General features: G+C 50.3%; 1 protein-coding gene across 4 annotated transcripts in view; it reads right to left on the bottom strand.

Moving 5' to 3' along the window:
• Window positions 1–4,020: 4,020 nt before the first annotated feature.
• Pml (promyelocytic leukemia) overlaps window positions 4,021–22,219 on the bottom strand; it is a 31,246-nt gene continuing 13,047 nt past the window's right edge. Inside the window, exons 3-9 of one of the 4 annotated variants that reach the window (XM_031343971.1) lie at window positions 20,745–21,325; window positions 19,262–19,416; window positions 16,413–16,550; window positions 15,759–16,017; window positions 15,283–15,335; window positions 7,633–7,783; window positions 4,021–6,524 (exon numbers count right to left, since the gene is read on the bottom strand). In XM_031343971.1, coding sequence (XP_031199831.1) covers window positions 5,743–6,524; window positions 7,633–7,783; window positions 15,283–15,335; window positions 15,759–16,017; window positions 16,413–16,550; window positions 19,262–19,416; window positions 20,745–21,325 — 2,119 coding nt within the window. In that variant the 3' untranslated portion in view covers window positions 4,021–5,742. Of the gene's footprint in view, window positions 6,525–7,632; window positions 7,784–13,265; window positions 14,488–15,282; window positions 15,336–15,758; window positions 16,018–16,412; window positions 16,551–19,261; window positions 19,417–20,744; window positions 21,326–22,219 lie in introns of those variants that run through there. The other 3 variants (XM_031343972.1, XM_031343973.1, XM_031343974.1) reach the window with 3 other exon arrangements.

Raw genomic sequence — 22,219 nt, forward strand, 5'->3', positions numbered from 1 at the left:
TGGGGACTGCTATAAATCCCTTCAGCCTGCCACTAAGGGGGTGACCCCATCAGGGTAAAGGACATTGTTGAGGAGGCTTGGAAAGGTGGGACAGAACCTAAATTCTCAGTGGACTGGAATCAGGCAAGAGGAGACAATAAGAGGAGAAGAGAAGGGATAAGAGAGTGGAGGCCATTGGGGGACAAAAGCGTGTTCTGGGGGGTCAGCACACAGGCTTCTCTATGGAGAAGAAAGGTGGATTCTCATTGTTTGTGTTTTTTAGCTGATTGGCTAAAGGTTAGTACTTGCTTAATTCTTAGGATTTATATACTATTTATTATCACCCTTAATTTGCATGAGTGCAGTTTTAGATGATCAGACAAACAACTCTTTTTTTTTTTCCTGGTCTTATCACGCTGGTCTTACTGGCTGGCTCTTTGGAAACTTTCTGTGGTTAGCTAGCTGGGTTTTGCAATCAATCTAGCTATCAAGTTGGGGATATTTATAATATGTATGAATTGCATTGTCCTCTAGGCAGCTGGTCCAGGACAGAATTCCTCTGAGCTGAGTTTAAGGAAGTTCCCTGAGCCAAGACTGAAGGAATTTTTCCCCTCACTTGACAACAAATATTTTTTATGGTTGGATAGAGACTTTCAAATTTTGTGTGTGCACGTGTGTGCGTGTGCACGAGTATAAATGATGGGAAGAGTGGGTGGAAATTCTAGATCCTTCTCTCCACAGGCATCTTTTTCATTTAGGCCCAGTGGATCTGGAGCTGACATCTGGGTTCAGAGACAAAAGCTAATGATGGCCCTGCCTACCATTCTCGAGCCTCAGCCTCGGCGTGGCCCTGCCTCAGCATAGCCCTCCTGTACCACTACTCTGAGTGGACATGTCCTCAGAGATATCTTCTTTCATTGTTCTCCACATGCCCCCAGCCCCACAGCAGGCTTAGCACTCCATGACCACCTCTGACTTGCACTGTAACTGGAGATGGGGGCCTCTCCAGAAATTGTACATCCTCAACAAAGGCAGCGCCCTTACCCCCAGGAGAGGGAAACTGATCCCTGGGGGACAGCTGACAACCTTACAGAAATCATCATTCTGATTTCTCACTGTCCAAAGAACTGCATTCCGTAAGTACAGCTGTGAATGAAAGAAAGCACTCTTTTTAGAGGTCACAAATAGAAAACAACACCCCCAGAGAAGACCAGGCATAACTGGTATTAGCACATAAGTTGAAAAATGTGAAAATAAGACCAAATTACCTTAAAAGATTCCTTAGGGGGTGGCAGTGATATAATAAAAAGAGAATCAAAGATGCTGCCCTAAAATTCAAGAAAATTAAGATAAGCTTGAGCAGTGGGTACCAGGTTGAGGAGGACAGGAGCTTCAGAGGGCCTCCATTTCTCATCACCCGAAACTGGGCAATCAGGAGGCCACTGGAAGGAGACAGGAACCTCCCCCAAGCTCAAAGCCAGACACCTGGTGCAGTGGCCCAGGCATGGGCTCCTTGTGTGGTCAATTCTACTTCTGCCCGCATAGGCAAGAGAGCTGACCTTCATCAAGATAGTGGCTTTGCTGGTCCCTGCGTTCACTGGTAGGATGAAGAAGACAAAGGTGTAAGTAAATGGTGTAGCTGGGAGGAGGGGTTGAAGCTACTTGTGCTGGTGGCTAAGTCGTATCAGGCATGCAGTCTCCTCCCTAGTATGATAGCCGGGAGACTATGCACCAAGATCGCACCTGATATCCGAAGCTCTTGCCCTCAGAGAGATCTGCACATGGGTCAGTCTTTCCCGTGATTGGTGGACTTGGCCCCACTGGGGTTCAGTGAGCTGCAGCAGAGGACCTTTCTAGATGCTTCTAAAAGATGGCCCCAGAAAGGGAAAGAGCATGCGCTAGGTGCCATGTGAGCAGGAGTTCCTCAGAAGTTTTGGGGATTCTTCCATTGCTAAGGCCACACCTGGCGACTAAAGAGTGAGTGGCTTGGGTTTTCCTTGGATCCACCAGGTCGCTCCAGATGCGACCCTGTGTCTGATCTAACCCCACATCTTACCAGTTACCCCCAGCTAGACTGTAGATCATGTTCTCCCCACTGACAACTAGCTTAACCCAAGCACCCCACCCTCAATTCTGACTTGGGCCTAACCTGGCTCAGCTCTCACTCGCCCATGGTCCCTTGTCCTAATTTTACCAATTAGCCAACATTTCCCAAACACCTTCACATTTTCAGGTTTGCTGTGCCTGTGTCCCTGCTGGGCTTATAGTTACTTAATATTGATGACAAGCAGACCTTTGAAGAATTCCAAGTTAGAGGCATTCTGAGCAACTGTACCTCAGAAATCAGCAAGGTTGGTAAAATAGTTCTTGATAGGTGTTCAAATAAATATAAAGAGTTCAACATTTGAAAATTGTTCTCCATGGGCCAGCTACCTAAAGCTGTCTGCTGTAGTCCCAGAAGAATGCCCAACACATTACAAAGGGCTGGGTTACATCATGCCTAAGGCTACCAACCCCAACCAGGCTGTGCACAATGGTCCACCAAACCTCTGGTCAGACATGTGGGCTGTGGCGCCCTCTGCTGACAGAAGCTGGAAGTAGCATGAGCTTGGCTCCTCTTCTACCTGGGATGGTTCAGAGTCCTGACTTAATGGTTAGTGTACCACAGCCAGGGAGTCCACACTAAATAGCTGTGTCCTTAATAGGGAACAAGAGGCAGAAACTTGGATTGCAGGGAAGACAAGATAAACCTAGGGTGTTGGCAGGGAGTCTCAGAAGGCCTAGGAGATCTGCTGAGAGGGACAGGACCAACGTTAGACTTTGAAGGTGAAATGGAGTAGGGCCCAGGAAGGCAGAACAGCAGGCACCTGGGTAGCATTTGGGTGTTGTGCAGGTTGGAGAAGCATGGTTGGAGCTAGGTTAAAGTAGACTTTCAAGGGACATTCACAAGGGCAAGAGCTAGCCTTTGTTCCCAAAGATGGGTTGGGGCAGAAATGAGGCAAGCACTCCAGGAAGCCTGGCCTTTATCAGCAGGTCCTTCTCCCATTTGGTGTGTCAGGAAGACAGCTAAGTATTGCTCACTTGCTTTGACGTGGTGGTGCCTGACTCTTCTTGGCTCTCTCCCCACAACAGCCTTGCTGTTTGTTTTCTTAAAGAGAGGTAACTCTCATCTTATTTGTCTGTAAAATATGACCTTAAGTCACAAACATTGACCTTCTCATCAATTCCAGCAAGGATCTCATGAAGTAAAAAATATAATATACATTATGTCATTTTACAGAGGAGCTTCCTGAGGACCAGGGAGTTAGGAGTACCAGATCAGGGCCACGATCTACCAAAAACTAAATCCCAACTTCCAGACCAGTAAGGTTTTGGTTGCTGTGTCTGTGGGTAACTCTCGGCAATATTTTAAAATGTGGCACACACAGCACATCTAAACTTTGATATATTTTGGTCAAAGGGTCAAGCTGAGCGACTAAAGCTCTGAAAGTGGAACTTGGGCACCCGGTACGGTGGGGGTGTTGCTGAACAAGCCTGACAGCTCTCCCAGCCAAGAAGCACAATTCCCTAGGACACTGTGCATTGGGTCTTTGAAAGTTCTAAGCTAAGCTCCATCCAGGATATCTAAGACAATGGAGGACCCACACATTGCCAATTTCCTATGCTGTTCCTCACTTTCAATTTATAGGATTTTATTGCCAGCTCTAGAAACTTGAGAATGGGAGATGACAGGACCCAGCAGTGAAGGGCCTGCAGGTCCTAGTCTCTGGCTCACCCCTCCCCCTAGGCGATTCTTGAAGTTGGTGCCTCTCACCTTTGGAAACCAATCCTGAGCAAAGTCCATCTGGGTTTCCCTGCTTGAAATAGAGGATTCATGTCCTTAGTTCTGGACAAGGAGATGCTTGGCTCTGCCAGACTCTGAATGACTTTCCCCAAAGCCAACTTGGGCAACTACCTGCTCACCCATGTCTGGGAGAACCTTTGGTCCTCAGGAGAGAGGAGCCTCGAAGGTTCCTCTAGGGAAGGAGGGATGAACAGAAGTTTATGTTTCAGGATTCACATGTTTATTAAAGCTGTGACAGCAGTGAGGGGCGGGGCTTCCTTCTGTCATTAATCCACCATCAGCTGAAGACAAGCAACCTGCTGAGGCTGGGACTCCGTGGGCCCTGTTTAGTTGAGGGATAGGCTGAGGGCAAGGTATGAGACATGGCCAGCACCACCTCACCAGTACAGCCAGGCGAGGGTCTCAACCTCCTTTCCCCACCCACAACCAGAGCTCTAATGGATAGTTTTCAGAGTTCAAACTTCCTGTGGCAGGAATGAGCTTCTACAGAATGTCTTCAAGCAGCCTGTTGGTTGTGACCCATTGGGAGGGGTCAAACGACCCTTTCATAGGGGTCACAGATCAGATAGTCTCCAGACCAGATGTTTACATTACGGTTCATTGACAGCAGCAAAACTACAGTTATGAAGTAGCAACAAAATAATTTTATGGCTGGGGGTCACCACACATGAGTAACTGTATTACAGGGTGCAGCATTGGGAGAGTTGAGAACCACTGCCTTAGAAGAGCCATAGGATGAGTCAGAGGTGTGGGCATGCAGGCATCACCCATAGGAAAGTGGGGGCCATCAGGCTATCAAGACTGGCACTCTGGGGTATCTGAAAAACACCCCAGAAGCAAGCAGGGAATGGGTCAGGGTGGAAGGTGGACAGCAACAGCAGTTCAGCCAACCACGGGGAACAACTGACCTTCAAGATGGCCACAAGGTCAGGGACCAAAGGCTCAGAATGGGAGTTGGGGTCCAAGGGTATGGATGCTTCTCATCTGCTGCTCCAGTAACCTGCTGCCCAACCCTGAAAGTCCAGGGGTTGAGGACCGGGATAATAATGCAGGTCAGCCAATCTCACAGAACACTGGAATTCTGGCCTTTTCCTGATCATACTCAATGTGCATGGCCAGGGGCTTTCTCTGCTTCCTTTTGGGGGTGAGCGTGGGGGTGGGGGTGGGGGTATGTGTGGTGAGGCAACAGTGATGCTCAGAGTTGAGCATACAGAGCCATCCGGAGAGCTTGTTAACATTACAGGCCCTGCTCCAGAGAGCCTGATTCCAGAGACCTTCCCAAGCTCGGGATGCCGGTGCTCCGCTGGATGTCCCATGGAAGGGCCGAGTGCAGGGAGGAGTCGGGAGGCCTGACAAACAAAACAAAGTCTGAAGGGTCAGTGTGTGGAAAGAGTATGAATGGGGCAACAGTTCCTAGCTCTCTGCTACAGCAGGCCCCTTTGGAATGAAAGTACTTTTAAGAAAAATGGAAGTGAACACAGTTGGCCTCTGGGCGGTTGGGGCTGAGAGAACTTAAATTCATGAGGGCATTTTGGTTCGAAAGGCACTTTGAGTGCTCATGGGGCTGCTGGTATAGCGGTGAGTGCCACCTTAAAGTATTATTTGTGGGCCATCAGCAGGTCACTTGGGACATGGATTGAGCATCCAGGGAGAGAGCTGCAAGGCCACCTGTGGTAGTGGTAGGTGGTGACGGGGGCTCTTGAGAGCCCAGAGACTTCTTTATGTAAGCCTTCCTGGTTCTGGCTTCTAGAAGGGAAATCTAGGTCTGGGTTGCCTTTGGTGTTTGCCACAAGAATTTTAGAGAAAGGGCGTTTGGTCACAGAGGAAGGACACCTGTTCTGAACGAAATGATCAGGACCAGGGAATGTACTGAAGGGTGGGGACTGGCTCAGGGATGCCCCTCCCTCTGTGCTGAGCAGCTAGGCCAGGCATCCCTTATTTTCAGCTCTGCCAGAGAGAGAAGCAGTATTGCCTTCTACCGCAGCAGGGGCATGGCCTTCCAACAGTCCTTCCATGTAGATGCTCAGACCCAGCAGGAATTGGGCAACTTGGGTGGAAGCCGAGGACGGGGTGGTCTGCAGCCTCAGATAGCGGACATACTTCTTCAAGCCTTCTTGCCTGTTGGTGCGGTATGCGGTCAGCAATTCTTCTAAGTTCACATTGTGGAGGGCCAAGAGGTGGGCCTCAGGCTGTGGCAGGACATTGGCCTGAATTAGGGGCTGCAGGGAAGCAAAGCACTGCAAGTTACAGAAGGAGTAGATATGCTGGGCCAGCGGCAGTCCTGGGGAGACCTCAAGGAGGCAACACAGGTCTCTCATGGCCAGCACAGAGGCCAGGGCACTGCGTTCGCTCATGTTTCTTGCCAGGTAGGTCTTGGTTAGGTTCCTAAGTTTGAAGCTGCTGGCGCCAGGGATGCGTTCCTGGATGAGGGGCAACACAGCCAAGAAACCCGAGATGGCGTCCTGGAATTCCTGCAGCTTGTTAATATCATTCAGGGCCTGGAAGAAGATGGGGAGTCCGGGCCCCCACAGCCTAGGACATGCCAAGATGGGACGGTGCATGGAGGTGAGGAAGCTGAGGAGGTGCTGCAGCCCCACCTCCAGGGAGACAGCCTTAGAGTAGACACTGAATGCCTCGGGCTGGATGAGCACTCGGAACTTGGTTTCCCGGTTCACGGCTGCCAGCTGGCTAATTTTCTGGGCTAGGCAGGAAAGAAGGGCAGGGTGAGGTTCAGGGTTGATGAGGCGCTGGGGTGGGTGCAAGGGATGGGGATACTGACCCACTAGAAATTCCACCTAGAAGCCTGCTGGCAGGAACCAAGTATCTTCCATACACAGTTCTTGCCTGGCTCTGACTGGGGGGCTGGGATGGATCACCTGTCCTGCAGTTGGCTCTTCCTATCCCTGATGCCCTGGAGTTTGCTCAACCCTTAGAATTCTGCCCACTTTGTATTTTCTCAGCCTCCACCTCCAACAGAGACCCCAGAGTGTTTCTTATTGGCCATTTATTCTGTTCCTACCTCCACCCCATCAGTCCCCGCTGGATCAGAGACCTGGGCTGCATTCCTTAAGAGCATGGCCCAGAGACTCCTCCTGAAGCCCAAAGATGGCTTTTTTGTGTGTTATGGAAATATTTGTCTGGGCAGTGGTGGTGCACACCTTTAATCCCAGCACTTGGGAGGCAGAGGCAGGCAGATTTCTGAGTTCGAGGCCAGCCTGGTCTACAGAGTGAGTTCCAAGACAGCCAGGGCAATACAGAGAAACCCTGTCTCGAAAAACAAACAAACAAACAAACAAACAAACAAAAAAATCTGATGATTTTGGCTGGCTGGGCTAGCCCCAATACAGGGCCCAAAACTATTGGCTAGAGTAAAGGGCCAGAGCTAAGGGGCCAGGGCAAGGATGGCAGGGAGGAAGACTTAAGGGCTTCAGGAGAAGGTGTCACAACTCTGTGACCTGGGCTCTGCAGGCCTCCCCATGTACCTGGGCCCTGTTCTGGGAAAAGTGTGGTCACAAAGGTCGAGGGTGGATTACTTGTCAACAATGGCCTATACACTGTTCCCAGTCTCTCCATAGAGGTTTTGTCAGAAGTGAATCTGTGGAGTTACAAATCTCTCTCTCATGTCCAGGCTCCACTCCAGGCAGATAGAGCAACACCTGGCATCCCAGGTGTGTCAGAGTCCTCTGTCCACCTGGCTGTCATGGCTAGCTAGGGGCTGGCTGGAGCCTTCGAGGTGACTCTACCTGCATTTTCCCCAGGGACCCAGAGACTAAGCTAAAAAGAGGTAGGGTAGGTCTTGGGGAACCCACTTTCATTGTCAATCTTGAGGTCAAAGAAAACCAGGGTCCTGTCTTCTAAGCAGGGTTCAGTGAGGCTCTCATCCAAGGCCTTGAGGGAATTGGGGCCCTCCAGCTGTATGCTGATGGACTCACTGCTGCTATCATCCAGCTCGTGTGAAGACTGCAAGACAAAGAAGCCAACAGGTCAGGAGTTCAGAGGCCTTGCAGGTCCAAGGCAAGGGGAGTCTGTGCTCTGGAGGAAGTGTGCGCACGGGAAGCTGTAGGGATGATACCTGCCCGCACAGTAAGAGCCTCTCTGTGCATAGGAGAAGGTGGATTAGTGGGATGCACAAATGTGTATGCAGGTGTGAACTGGACGTGCCCCACGTAAGGGTGGCACCCATGAGCCAGGGCTGTGGCTTCTGGAGAACACCTCTGGCTGCAGAGAGAGTTTAACATCCCTACTGCCCTGCTTGTTGTTTTTGTTAACTTGACACTGCTACAATTACCTGCGAAGGGGGAGCCACAGTATGAGAGAATGCCTCCCTTCTTAGTGATTGATATGGAGGAGCACCGAGGCCGGTGCCATCCCTGGGCACATGGTCCTTGGGTGTATAAGAAGGTAGGCTGAGCAAGCCAGGAGGAGCAAGCCAATAAAAAGTACTCTTCCACAGATTCTGAATCAGTTCCTGCCTTGGGTTCCTGTCCCGACTTCCCTGGATAATGGACTACAAACTGTGAACTGAAATAAGTAGCTTTTGGCCATGGCATTTATCACCTACCCTTCCAAACACTTGCTTTCCACAAACCTTCAGCCAAGAGAAGAGAAGCCAAAGTGCTCACTAGAGAGCTAACCAGGGCTGGGCTTCTAAAGGAGGCTACTTTTCATTCAACTTACATCTTATAGTCCTGTGTCAGGCACCCCAACTTCCTCCCAGCCTGCCTTGCACACAGACACCCTACATTGCTTCTCCTGCCCCGTGAGGACCTTTCTGGAGGCATCTTCCTAGCTGCGAGCTGAGAGCAATAGACCGTCCTCTTCCCCATGGAAGAACCTGGTCATTTTCTGGCGTGGCCGCCAGGGTCTGTACTTTTGCTCCGGGTCTCGAGACTCCCAGTGTCTATCCTCTCATACTTGGACTGGTAGGCAGAGCTGAGTCACCCTGGATATGTCCTTCTCCTGTCTGGGTTCACCCTCTCCAGATGCTGAAGAGCCACCTCACTGGCCCAGTCAATTCTTCTACTAGTGACATGACACATGGGTTGTCTCTTCCTTGGTCTTCCTTCTCACTTCAAGCATTACTCCAAAAGCCCCTTTGTGGTCCCAGGTGCTTCCACCTGACTCTTTAATTCTGGTGATGTCCCATTGGGCCTTGAAGGTGGTCTTCAGAGCAGGGCACCTGGAGTGCCACACAGCTCTACCTTCTGGCCACTGCCTTCATCTTCACACCACATGGCTTATGGCAGGAAACCTCATTTCTAGATCTGCCTCCTCTGAAGGAACCTACAGGTGTCTCACTAGCAGGATGCCTACTTTCCTTCCTCAGAGCTGTGGCTGGAGGAAAGGCAGGGTCTGTCTTTTAGCTCAGACACAGCCCCCCACACCTCCCACACTCTCCACCCTCTCCCAGGAACTGCCATGTATTGTGGCAGAGGCTGGTCTCACTGGAACACCATCTACTTAAGTTAGGCAGCTGTAAACTCCTTATACGCCTCTTCTCTTAAATCTCAAACCAGCTTGGCAGTAATGGACCACTTAAGTAAGACATCTCTAAAGACATGAATCTATGGGAAGGACACACAGAGCATCTGGACCAGTGTCTTTCCCTCCTAGCTCAGCAAGGGAGTCTCTGGGCACACTAGAAGCCCTCACTCTTCCATCTTATTCCAAATATCAGAATAGTTGGGTGTAAAAGAGGAGAAAGGAAGAGAAGAAAGGAGAGAGGGAAGAAAGAAAAGAGGGAGAGAAGAAAGGAGGGAGAGAGAGAGAGGAGACAAAAAAATCAAGAAACTTGCTTGTGGGGGAAAGAGAAGTGGAGGCAGAAGAGAATAGAGCTAAGGAAAGAGAGTTCTCACCCAAGCAGAGGTGAAACCAGCAAAGAGAAGGCCAAAGAATTAAACAAAACAGCAACAACAAAACTGTGGAGTGAGGCCGGACAGTGGTGGCGCATGCCTTTAATCCTAGCACTTGGGAGGCAGAGGCAGGTGGATTTCTAAGTTGAGGCCAGCCTGGTCTACACCATGAGTTCCAGGACAGCCAGGGCTATACAGAGAAACCCTGTCTCAAAAAAACCAAACCAAATCAAACAAACAAAAACAAAAACAAAAAAAGTGTGGAATGAGATGATGAGAGACCAAGGAACAAGATGGGGGACTTAGGTGTCACTGTGGCCCTTAAGATCTCTTCCCTTCCCTGTTCTCCGATGGAGGTGAGAGCCAGCCTTTCTTGTCATTTCTGTATCACATCCACTAACTTAAATATCACTTCCTTCAAAACAAATGAACATTCCTCTCACACAGAAATGCAACTGAGTCCCCCAGTTCAGAGATGCTTGACTTTGGCTGGGCCTTAGTAACATAGGAAGAAGGCCAGGCTGTTCATGGGACAGTTCAATTAGAATCTATGGGGGTGGGACCCAGCAATGTGCAGTTGCTTAAAGTCCTCGGTGCACAGCCAGGCCTCAAAACCTCTGGTCTACACAGGCATTCACTCCATGTCTGATGACAAGCTGAACAGACAAAAGTCAGCTCCCTTTGGGAAACCAGTGTTTAGCTTGAGGAGCCATCTAGAATCTTCCACTGATGCTCAGTTATGATCCTGAATTACTTTCCCAAGAATAAGCTTCAGCTATAGCTGGGCTCGGTAAGACACATGTGTCTCTGGGGTTTGCAGACACAAACTCCTAGCCCTGGCCATCTTGAAGGCCTCAGAGACAAGGCACAGATTAGCAAAGTAGGCCATGTAAATGGCTGCCAGGACCCTTCTGCCTGCTGCTCCAGCCCTTCTGCAGGCAGCTCTGCTCTTAGGCACACAGTTCTCACCTTCTCTGCCAAGCACCTGCCTCACATTCCCTGATATGCATGCTCATCAGTGCCACGGTGGGATCTCTGTACCAGCAGCTTGTTTATGGGCCTCCCTTCTTCTGCAAGTCATCCTTGCTGGGTCTGCCACAGGCTGCCCCCATTCCTGCTTGCTCCTGATACTGTCAAGGTCTCTGGTCACCTGTCACAAAAATGGGTGAGAATACCTCTCTCTTCTGCTGCAAGACTCTTCAAACAGTGGCCCTGGCTAGGTGCAGGGCCCACTCATCTTTCCAGGGCTTACACACAGCTTTCCTCCCATGGACTCTACAAGGGACTAAGACTTGACTTCTCTCCAAATCTGGGACCCCGCTGCCTCATCCAGCAAGATAAGCTCTTCTAAAACATTCCTCCTTGCGCAGTCTCTCCCCTGGGACAGGGAAGTCTTGTAACCGACATGGATGCAGGCTATGCTGAGGCCTACCCTTTCTGTCTCATTTGGAAAAGGTGGCACTTCCGCAGGCCCATACTATAGAACAACCCTCGTTATAAAGCAAAACAAAGGCCTGACAGAGAGGAGATAGGGATGGGTACCCTGGAGCACTGTCTATATCTCCAAACTGCAAAGTGGAAATTTATGGGGAGGTCCGGTATAGTGCCTCAGGGGTTCGGAAGGGTCCTGGAAGACAGGAGTGAAAGGCATGAAGGGTTTAGTTTATTTTTATATTTGTGTGTGTCCATGGACTCTTCTGCCCCCCAGGCTTGTTCTGCACAGTGAGCAATGATCGCCTCTTCCTAACCTGAAATGTATATCTCCTTTCTCCCTTGGTGACCCTGATAACCTCCTGATGGTTGGATCTCATTGTCCTCTCCCCACCTGCTACAGTGCTTGTGGCATCTGAGCTCAACCACGCACAATGTCCGGGGAAACCACTGGAGTACTTTTCTCCACTGCTCCTTCCTAGGTTTTCAACTCCATCCAGGGCCATAGCTTGAATGTTATCAAAGATGAGGAGATAGAAAGAAATCTCCAGGTAATAGAAGAATATAAGCAATGGCAGGGATCAAATTTTGGCTACAGGTGAGAAACAGTTACAAGAGGTCCCCTGCCCTTGGCAGTGCACCTCTGCAGAGGGGTAGAGTGGTAATCCAGGAGGAGAGACATGATCGCCTCTTCCTAACCTGAAATGTATATCTCTCTCCTCCCTTGGTGATCCTGATAACCTCCTGATGGTTGGATCTCAGTGCACCTCTGCAGAGGGGTAGAGTGGTAATCCAGGAGGAGAGACAGAGAGAATGTGCACAGTACAACATGGGGCTTTAGGCAAAGCTGCGGAAGGCCCTGGCATTCTCCTCTAGCAGGCAGGAGCAAGCATGGACATCAGCTCCTTCTAGGCGACAACTGGTCAGAGCAGGCTGCCCTGACCCAGAGACTGTACTCAGTACAGAAGGCCCAGAACCAAAGCCAGAACACCAACCTTTACAAGAGTAAGGAGACTGGGAATGGAGCATGCAAAAATGCAAAGAGAAACGGACTTCTGGGAGAGGCTGACCCAGTCAGGAATGCTATGGACAATCGAGGACCACGGTGCTGAGAGGCCTGGAGCTTCCCTGTGCTGATGGTGTAAGCATGGTGTGGAGATGAAGAAAGTGGGATGAGAAGCATAGGCCAAGGGGGAAGCAGGGAGTGGGCAGTGACTGGGCCAGGACTCAGGTGTGGGTCTTAGAGGCAAACAGGCTTCCCCTCCAACCAGGCAGGAATGGCAGATGAAGGGAAGCGCCAACAGCAGGCAAATCTGTAATTAGGTAGCAGATGCTCATGATTCCCACACTGCCAAAAAGGGCTTCTGTTTCCTCCCAGGAGCAGAAGGTACAGTCAACAGGTTAGAGGAAGGATCAGGATGAAGCTCAGAGAAGAAGTGTCCCTGAGGAGCCAAATGAGAACAGGAGGGTATGACCAGAAGTCCTTAGTTCTTCGCCTTCCTGTGTGGTTGGCTTTTCTCTAACATGTCTCCAGGGGGCAGCAGCAGAGAGTCAATGGGGAATAGACTCCCAGAAGAATCCCTGAATCTTCCTGTGGTTGTTTCTGCCAGCAGATCTCCATGAGATAACGACTGAAAAGGGGAGAGCTGGTAGGAGGCGATGGCAGATTTGAGAGCTCACAGAACATGAGGCTCTGGTCTGAGTCACAGCTGTCCCTTTAGAGATGGTGTCGAGGCACTCGGGGTCGCCATGCAGTTGGTTGCCAGCTAAAGTGACTGACAGGCTGAAGGTCCCTGAGTTGTCAAGGAGCGGAGGTCAGGTGGTGGGTGTTGAAATCAACCAGAAAGAAAGCAAGGGGAAGAACAAATCTAGGGAGTGAGGCAGACGGTCCTATCTTTCCTGCACGAGACAGGGGGTGGGGGATGGGGGGTGGGCAGATGTCTGAGACACAAAGAGCTGGACCTCAAAGCCACCAGTGATGGACTATAATAGCAGAGGCCTTGCCCTACTTTGGATGCTCATAGTGTGGAGGGAAGAGAGCCATCCATGGTCTTCCCCTGAGAAGAGCTAAGTTCTATTCAGGAAGAAGACAAACGGCCCTGCAGGGAAGATCCTGCACGGGTTCTGATGACCATGGGAAAAAGGGTTCACCACACAGATTATTTAAAAGTATTTATTGAGCAGTTATGCCTGCCGGGCTTTGGGATGGACAGAACCTCTGCATTCACGGGCAGGGATATCTGGCCGTCAGACTGCAGAGTGGGATGGAGTGGCAAGCAGCCATGGAGGAGAAAAAAGACTCAGGTTCTCAGAGGCTGGTCTGATAGAGGGCCCAGCCCTGGCCTAGTAGGGATGTGGCCTCTTGGTTAGATAGGGTAGTGGTAATGAAATTTCAAAGACTTCAAGGAAGGCCTTGAACTTGGGGATTCCCCGTGTGGGCTTTGTTAGAACCTCGGGGGTGGGGGACCTACTTCCTGAGTACCACCCATGGAAGAAGCATTGGGCTGAGAAGCCACGGAGAAGCAAGGGAGAAAAAGTAAGCTGCAAAGCCACTGGTGAAACCTGGGGGAGCCCCAGAGGGAATGTCTACGGGACTGGAAGGTTCTGTGCATGCCGCAGTGTGCTGATGCCCCTCTGTTTGCGGGCATCAGCAGGATGCCTGGGAAACCCTATGGTGGCAGGAGTGGTGGCCTGAGCTACAAGAGGAGGCCTGTGTCTGGGTACAGGAGGGCAGGCTACCAAGGGTGTGAGGAAGGCAGGTGGCTCTCCTTTGCTTTGTGTGAGAAAATGCAGATCTGAGAGAGGACGGCAGCATACTTCTGGCAAGTGGTAGGCTGGGTGGAAGAATCAGAGTCAGCGCTTGCTCAGTGGGATGCTGGGAAGACCGACTCGGTGGGTGGCAGGTCCTGCTGGGTGGGAGGTCCAACGTAGGTGGGAGGTTCTTCAGGGGCTCAGCAGGGAGGTGTGTGCTGGTAATGAGGGTTCTGCACACTCTCCAATATGGAATCTCAGGCTTTGAACTTGGGGACTGTAGAGACCTCCAGTCTAACCTCTTACTCTCCTCCTGCTTTGCTTTCCCTGGACACGTAACAGCCTAGTCTCTGATGACATGCCTCCAGGTACAGAAGGGTCACTGGTCTCATTATCAGATGCCTTCAAAGAAGTTTTCTAACATGAAGTAAAATCTTGCATAGGGCTTCTGTGGTTTGAATGAGAATGGTCCCCAAAAGTTCATATGTTTGAATCCTTGGACCCCGGTTGTTTAACTGTTTGGGAAGGATTAGGAGGTGTGTGGCCTTGTTGGAGTAGGTGGGTCACTGGGAGTGGACTTTGAGGTTTCAAAAGTCTATGTCAGTCCCAGTTAGCAGCTTTCTCTGTAACCTGTGTTTGTAGATCAGGTGTGAGTTCTCGGCTCTGGATGCAGCACCAGGCCTGCTGCCTGCTGCCAAGCTCCCTGCCATGAGGCTCACGAACTGACTGACCCTCTGAAACTACAGAGTCAAATAAGCTCTTTCTACTCTAAGATGCCTTTGCAATGGTGTCTCTCCCCAGCAATAGAAAGGTAAATAAGACATCCCTTGTCCATTATTTATTACCCATGGACACATTCTACCTATCTCTAACCTTCGTTGACTGACTTTGTTGTTGTTGGTTTTCAGTCAGAATCTTCTTTCTACATAGCCCTGGCTTGTCCTGGAACTCACTCTGTAGACCAGGCTGGCCTTGAACTCACAGAGATCCATACCTGCCTCTGCCTCCAAGTCTTGGAATTAAAGGTGTGTGTCATCACAATGCCCAGCTCACTGATTAGCCAGGGAATCTTGTTAACTCTTGTGCAGCTTTCCTCATGGAGTACTTAGCACATAGAAAATACACAAGGAAGCTCTCGAGAAGCTTCTAGATCTAGGAGATATTACAGAAGATAGCCAGGGCCGGGAGCAAGCAGCTCAGCAAGCACTACAGAAGTGTTCTTGCCTGGTGCAGTAAGAGGACACGGATGCAGTAAGCATGCAGCTAGTGCCTGCAGACTGTCCTTGATACGGCTTAGGCTTTATTGCCTTGCCAGGAAATTTCCCAGGTGCCGGGTGAGCCCGAGAGTCACCTGCTGTGGCTGCGGCCTTTGGGACCTTGAACAAGGGGAGGCAGAAGTCCTAAGCTGAACTCCGAGTTACTCACCAGATTCTCGGCGTCTGAGTCCTCTGAGCTGCTGATCACCACGATTCGCTCCTCTGAAATGGAGAGGGGGTGGCGGCATTAAATCCTTCCTGGGATGTCCACTGGCTGGGGTGAGACATCCAGGAGAATCCTTGTAAGCCAATGGGCTGGGGATGATAGATGCCCTGTCCTGTGTGCACTAGGAGGAGATGGAGTGTTTATGTGTCCAGATCACAGAGACTGGCACTGGCAGTTTTGGAGGGAAGGAGGCAGAGCTAAAGGCACAGCCCCTCGGGTGTCAGGAATCATAGCAAAGTACAGGGTAAACTGCCAGTGCCATACTCAATCAATGGCTGCTCAGAGCAACTCGGTCATGGGAGCCCTGGTGGCTTTGAGTGCCCAGATGGGATCAGAATGTAGAGGTTGGGCCAGGGGTGTTCCAGATGTCTGAGGGCAGCAAGAGTCTTACACAGGTCTTCCCTGCCCAATCCTCCTACCTGTTTCCCCTGTGTTGCTGGTAACATGATTGTTGATGGGCAGGAGGGTCTCTTTTTCAGGGATGGTGCTCTCGGGGCTGGATGGCCTGTCCAGATGGGGAGGTGAGGTGGCCTTGGAAGTGCTGGGCCTGGGTTGTTCAGGGGAGCTTGTGGCCGACCTGTCCTCATTCTCCTCGGTGGACTCCATCTTGATGATTTTCCTGGAGCAATCTTGGTGGCAGCACTTCCTCTTCATGGGGCTGACTGTCTGAGACGCCTCCTGAAGAGTGGGGAGTTAGAGGGGTGACTCAGGTGCCTCTGGGGCTGCTGGGCCGAGACGCTGAGCTGAGTGCCTGGGATTTGTCTCCTGTTTTCGTTCCCGTTCTTTTGGCCATGCTGAGCATGTCTTTGCACACAGGAAACTCTCTCAGGTTGCCATGCGAACTGGTCATGGCCAGTCTCTGTTAGTCTCACACCTTTGGCTGTCCCAGCATCCCAGCTGGGCCGAGAGTGGCTCAAGTTTATTTCAAGTTTCCTAGGGGAGCAGCCGAGAGCGATGGAGACTATGGAGCAAATAAAGGCCTTTAAAAAAGCCCGATTCTTATCCAATTACACCTCACTGCTAGCTGGAGTGTAAGCCTTTTAGATTGGGGCAGGGCTGAGTACGGGGCTTACCTCTTTGTAGGTGGGGCCTTTCATAGAGAAGGCATACACTGGGACAGGGTGCGCTCCAGGCACTGTCTTTATCATAGCCACAGGTTGGGTCTTAGACAGCTCCAGGGCCTCAGCCTGTACCCTCTGCACTTCTTTGGGCTGTAAAATCAGGTAACAGGAACGTTAGAAATGACCAGTGATCTTGGGCCTACGACCTGTCTCATGTGTAAGCTTCTTAGTCCCAATCAAAGAGCTCATCCCTGGGACGAGTAATTTCTCCCAAACTCTCCATGATGTCACCTCCTTCTGACCTCGGGTTGCTGGTACTCAGGCACCAGCACCCAATCTGTGTGGGTCCTGACTGGGCAGGAAGATACCTCAGGGACAGGCTTGACAACTAGCCTAGCTTGCCTCTAGAGACAAGCTGCTTGCTGTTGAGAGCAGCACTTCGCTCCGCAGTAATAGAGTTGCAGCAGTCGGGAACTCGGAAGCCAACCTCCTAGGAGCTTGCCTTACCCCTGAGTCTTAACTTTATCTAGTAGCTACCACATGAGTTGGAATTACTTAAAACTCACTGGGTCTCAGTCTCCCTCCATAAAATGGAAGAATGGCACTTGCTGAACACCATCGACATGTCTAGAAGAGTTATCTAGTACTTAGAGACCCAGTAGTGAGGATGATGAGGGGTGGCTAGTGAATGTTAATACTAGTTTGATTACTATTCCATGTCAGAAGGTGGTGTTCAGGGTTTTGTGTCTCTGTCTCTAAATGAAGCAGGAGCAGCTCCTCAAATAGTGAAGAAGGAGCTCGAGGGATGGTTCAGTGGTTAAGAATATTGACTTCTCTTGCAAAGGAGCTGGGTTCAGTTCCCAGAACCAAAGGAGCTGGGTTCAGTTCCCAGAACCCTCAGGACAACTCATAACCATCTGTAACCCCAGGTTTAGGGGATCTGACACCCTCTTCTGGCCTCTGCAGGTACTGCACACATATGGTATGCTCACATGCAAGCAAAACATTCATATACATAAAATAAAAGTAAATAAAGCTTCTTTTTTAATGAAAGAATTAACAAATGAAAAGATTTTAATGAAAGAATTGGCTTACCAATTCTACTCCTAGGTACTACCTCAAAAGTACTGAAGGTAGATGTTCAACTGCGAACTATGCATGGGGCTTGGCAGGAGGCCCAGTGGTAAAGCACTAGGGGCCTAGGTAGTTGATCTTCAAAACAGCAGTAGTAGTTTAACTTTGCCTTTGTGGCTCTGCAGTTGCTGGCATATAAAAGGCTCTTGTTCTACTTAGGCCAGGAACTCCCTGTAGACAAGGCTGGGTGCCTCTACTTCTGTTCCCTCAACACAACACTCACCAGCGTTGAAGAAGCAGAACATGGGGGTGGGGGGGCAGTGCTGTGTCGGCCGAGCATATTTCAGCCTCACATGACCTTGGCTCCCACACACTGCTCCCCACTTCTTTCCTGAGTCCTAGCCTCAGCCCCCGGGGTAATGACCACAGTGAAAATGAGGAAGTTTTGTGGAAAAGACCACTACCTAAGTTCAATTTCAAACTACTTCACAGCTGTGACTGGAGGGAGAGTCCCTGAGAGAGGACAGACAGCAAGTGGCTGGGTGGGAACGCTCAGGAGGAGAGGGTCAAGGAAGGGTTGGCTGTCTGGTGCAAGGTTCCTAAATGCCCAGCTAGCTCTTGATGGGCCACGAGCCAGTTCAGGAGGGGTCAGGCCCTTACTGGGTCTTAACCACATCCCTGTAAGAGGTTTTAGACTCCATGCTCTCCTGTAGCTCCAAAATTCTGAAAAGTCCTGCCTGCCCCAAGAAGCCTTCCCCCATTGCCGTAACCCACAGCAATCTCTTTTCCATGGCTTACCCTAAGACAAAGCTAGAAAGGCTTAATACCCTTGCTGCCCACCAGAAGATCTGCCTGATCCTGGACCCACATCTTGACATGCAGCCACACACAACAGAGTGACCAAGCTGGGGAGGGGAAGATGCCAGGAGCAGGAAGGAACTGAGAGAGCTAATCCTGCTGCAGGGGAGCCATGCCTGTGAATGTTGATGAAGGAGAATGGAAAGGATGCCTGTGCATTTCTCCCCTGAGAAGTGCTCAGTCAGAGCAATCAGAACAGGAAGTACCGCCTCAAAAACCAATGAACTTCCACTTCCCAAAGGCATGTGTGTGAAAGCCACTGAGTCAAGGATACAGCAGAGGGAATGGCAACATGAGATTGTCTAAGGGTGTTTTCCAAACCTGAGAAACTAGGTTTTGTTTGTTTGTTTTTGAGACAGGGTTTCTCTGTGTAGCCCTGGCTGTCCTGGAACTCACTCTGTAGACCAGGCTGGCCTCGAACTCAGAAATCCACCTGCCTCTGCCTCCCAAGTGCTGGGATTAAAGGCGTGCCCCACAACTGCCCGGCGAGAAACTAGTTTTTTTAGGGATATGATGGCCCTGGAATCTGTGGGATTGAGCTCTGACTCTTACTTAGCCTTAAATCCAAGAACCGTGTGTGTGGGAGTAGAGATCCACCATGGCTCAGTCAGTCCATGTGAGCTTCAGATATATCCTGTGTCACATCCAACAGAGCCACTGTTTATACTCTTTACATTCACCGCCTGCCCATCCCTGGGCCTGACCCCTCCTGAACTGGCTCATGGTCGGTCCATCAAGAGCTAGCCAGGCATTTAGGAACCTTGCACCAGACAGCCAAGCCTTGCTTGATCCTCTCCTCCTGAGAGATCCAGCCCAGCCACTTGCTGTCCTCTCTCAGGGATTCTCCCTCCAGTCACAGGGCATCAGGACTCCTAAGCATTTCCCTGCTGTGACCTGCCACCTCACCTCACACATCAAACCCCTCTCACCTGCTCAAGGTCAACTGAGTCCTTAGGAGTGCTGGCTGCTTCTGGGTGAGTGCTGGCTGCCTCTGGGTGAGTGCTGGCTGCCTCTGGGTGAGTGCTGGCTGCCTCTGGGTGAGTGCTGGCTGCCTCTGGGCTGGCTCTCGTAGCTACAGCTGCATCTGGGGGAAAAACAAAACAAAACATAGAGAGCACAAGAGCACTCTAGTAAGAATTCTTAGCTGGGACAGTGACAGAGAGGAGGTCCTTGATGCTTTTCTTGGGTATTCATTACTGAGCACACCCCCCCAGAGGGGCTGGAGTTGACTGCTGTATGCATGAACCCAAATAGAATGGGTTGGGGCATGGGGAGCAGTAGTACTGGGTGATACCTTTGGCTCTAAACCCCAAGTGCATATCGTTGCACCTCTGGGGAATCATTCACTGCCTACATGGAGAAGACAGAAGTCCATCTCCATTCTAGGACCATATCTTTATAAGCCCCATGGCTCATGTGGTCCAGGAGGGAGAGCCCTCCTATCCTTGGAACCTGCCTGGAACCTGCCTGGAGCCAAAAGGGGCACCCTTCAACAGCTGCTCAGAACTAAAGTCCCAGCTTAAAGATTTAAACAAAAACTCTAAAGGTATAAATGTGCTCTCATGGTCTTTGTCTGGAAAGCCACTTGATGCCACCCATTCATTCAGGATACAGCTCCTGGATTTTGATTCAGAGCCAAGCATGTGTCTAGCTATGCAATATAGCCTAGGATCCTCTCCCAGTTGGACAAGACAGAACTTGAGGTCAAGAACTGGCCTGCCATTTCTTTTCTTTTCTTTTTTTTCTTTCTTTCTTTCTTTTTTTTTTTTTTTTTTTTTTTTGGTTTTTCGAGTCAGGGTTTCTTTGTGTAGCTCTGGCTGTCCTGGAACTCAGGCTGGCCTCGAACTCAGAAATCTATCTCCCAAGTGCTGGGATTAAAGGCGTGAGCCACCACCGCCCGGCTGGCCTGCCATTTCTGTACATCATAAAATCCCAGTAACAGAGGCTCCAGGACCTAGAGGCTGGCAGATAGATTTGTTGTAGGGGAATTCTTCCTTTCAGTGTCTGATCAAATACCTCACAGCTAGGTTTTCTGAGCTTCCTCCTCTCCTAACCTTACAGACCGGTTGACTTCTCTTTTCCTGGGCATAGGAGGCTGACGCCAAGAGTGGGCTACAATGATACCACATCTGGTTCTCAGCTTCTGAGTTTCTACCTGTTCCCCAAGGCTCACAAAGTCACAGCTACTCCATAGTCTTTTAAGTTTGCAAAGTGCCTCCTCCAGGTGCCTGCCACACCAGATCAGCATATCCTCTTATTCTGTTCCCTGGATCCTCAGACCTGATACTTTTCTTTCATCTATCAAATATGGAGATCATCTTTTCTGCTTTGCCTTCCCCTAGGGGCAGCAGTGAAGCATGGGGCCTTTAAATGACAAACTAGGTGCCTATGAGCAATGGCCTCAACCCTTACCTGTCCTCTGGGTGATGCAGGAGATGAGGTCTTGCAGGCACAACTTGAACTCCTCGAAGCCGCTGGTGAGCAGGCGGACTTTTTGGTTCTGGGGCTCCTCCTGGCGCAAGCCACAGAGTGCCGTGCGCAGAAAGCTGTGCATATCCAGCACCTCCTGATCGGAGGCGTAAAGCTTCATCCTCTTGACCAGCGCTCCACTAGTGCGGATGCGCTGCAGCACAGCTTCCAGGCAGCCCACCTGGCCAGCTATTTTCTGATAGTCGCGCTGGTAGCGTACATTCACCGCTTCGAGCAGCTCGCGCTCCTGAGCCTGAACATAATCTACCACCTGGCGCACGCGTGCGCGGATCTGCTTCTCAATGTCTGCGCGTGCTTGGTCCAGCTGGCCTATGGCTGAGCGCATCTGTGCATGGGCACTGTCGAAGATTCTGCCCTGCTCTTCCAGAGCCTGCGTCATGGTGCCTAGCTCCTCATGCCGCTGCTGGATCTCCTCACCAATATCGCACTGGAGATGGCTGTGGTTGCGGTCCAGGAGTGCGCATGTGCAACACAGAGGCTTGGCACAGCCTCGGCAGTAGATGCTGCGGAGACATAAGACCAACATACTGTTTCTAGGTTTTTGCTTCTCCCCACTCAAGGTCTATAGATTTGGTTATAGTACCAGATCTATTCATAAAATACCAGGCAGTAAAAAGAGATGGTTCAACAAGTAAAAATGCTCAGAGCCAAGTCTGACAACCTGAGTTGGATCTCCAAAACCTATATGGTGGAAGGAGACAACAAACTTCTGCAAGCTGTCCTCTGAGCTCTACATATGTGCCACAGCACATGTGCGCACACACGCATACATACATAAAAAAAAAAACATGTTAAAGAAAACTACTACAGTAACGATTCCTCCACCGCTGCAGCAATGTAGACACATACAAAAGAAATAACCACTTCCCGCCACTTCTTAAGATCCCTTAACCCCAGCTCTGACCCTACTCTGCCCACTTAGGCCCAAGCTGAGTATGGTGTAGCTTCTTCCACATTCAAACTCTGAAGTATGCGACGAACATGCCACACTGGTCAGATACTTTTATCATTCTCTTTCACAGATGAAGAAGCCAAGACTTACAGCTCAAAAATGCGGAGGGCTATTTGATCTTAAAATATAAAGATCAGGGCTGGAGAGGTAGCTCAGTGGTTAAGAGCTATGACTGCTCTTCCAGAGGTCCTGGATTCAATTCCCAGCAAGCACACGGTGGCTCACAACCATCTGTAATGGGATCCGATACCCTCTTCTGATGTGTCTAAAGACAGATACAGTGTACTCATATACATTAAATAAATAATAATTTAAAAATAAAAATCAAAGTATAGTCACCTAGTCACCTATAGTCTGAAGACAGCTACAGGGTATTCATATACATTAAATAAATAAATCCTTTTAAAAAAAAGAATTCTTTTTTTTTTTTTTGGTTTTTCGAGAC

Source organism: Mastomys coucha, unplaced genomic scaffold, assembly GCF_008632895.1.
Source record: "Mastomys coucha isolate ucsf_1 unplaced genomic scaffold, UCSF_Mcou_1 pScaffold23, whole genome shotgun sequence".
NCBI lineage: Eukaryota > Metazoa > Chordata > Mammalia > Rodentia > Muridae > Mastomys > Mastomys coucha.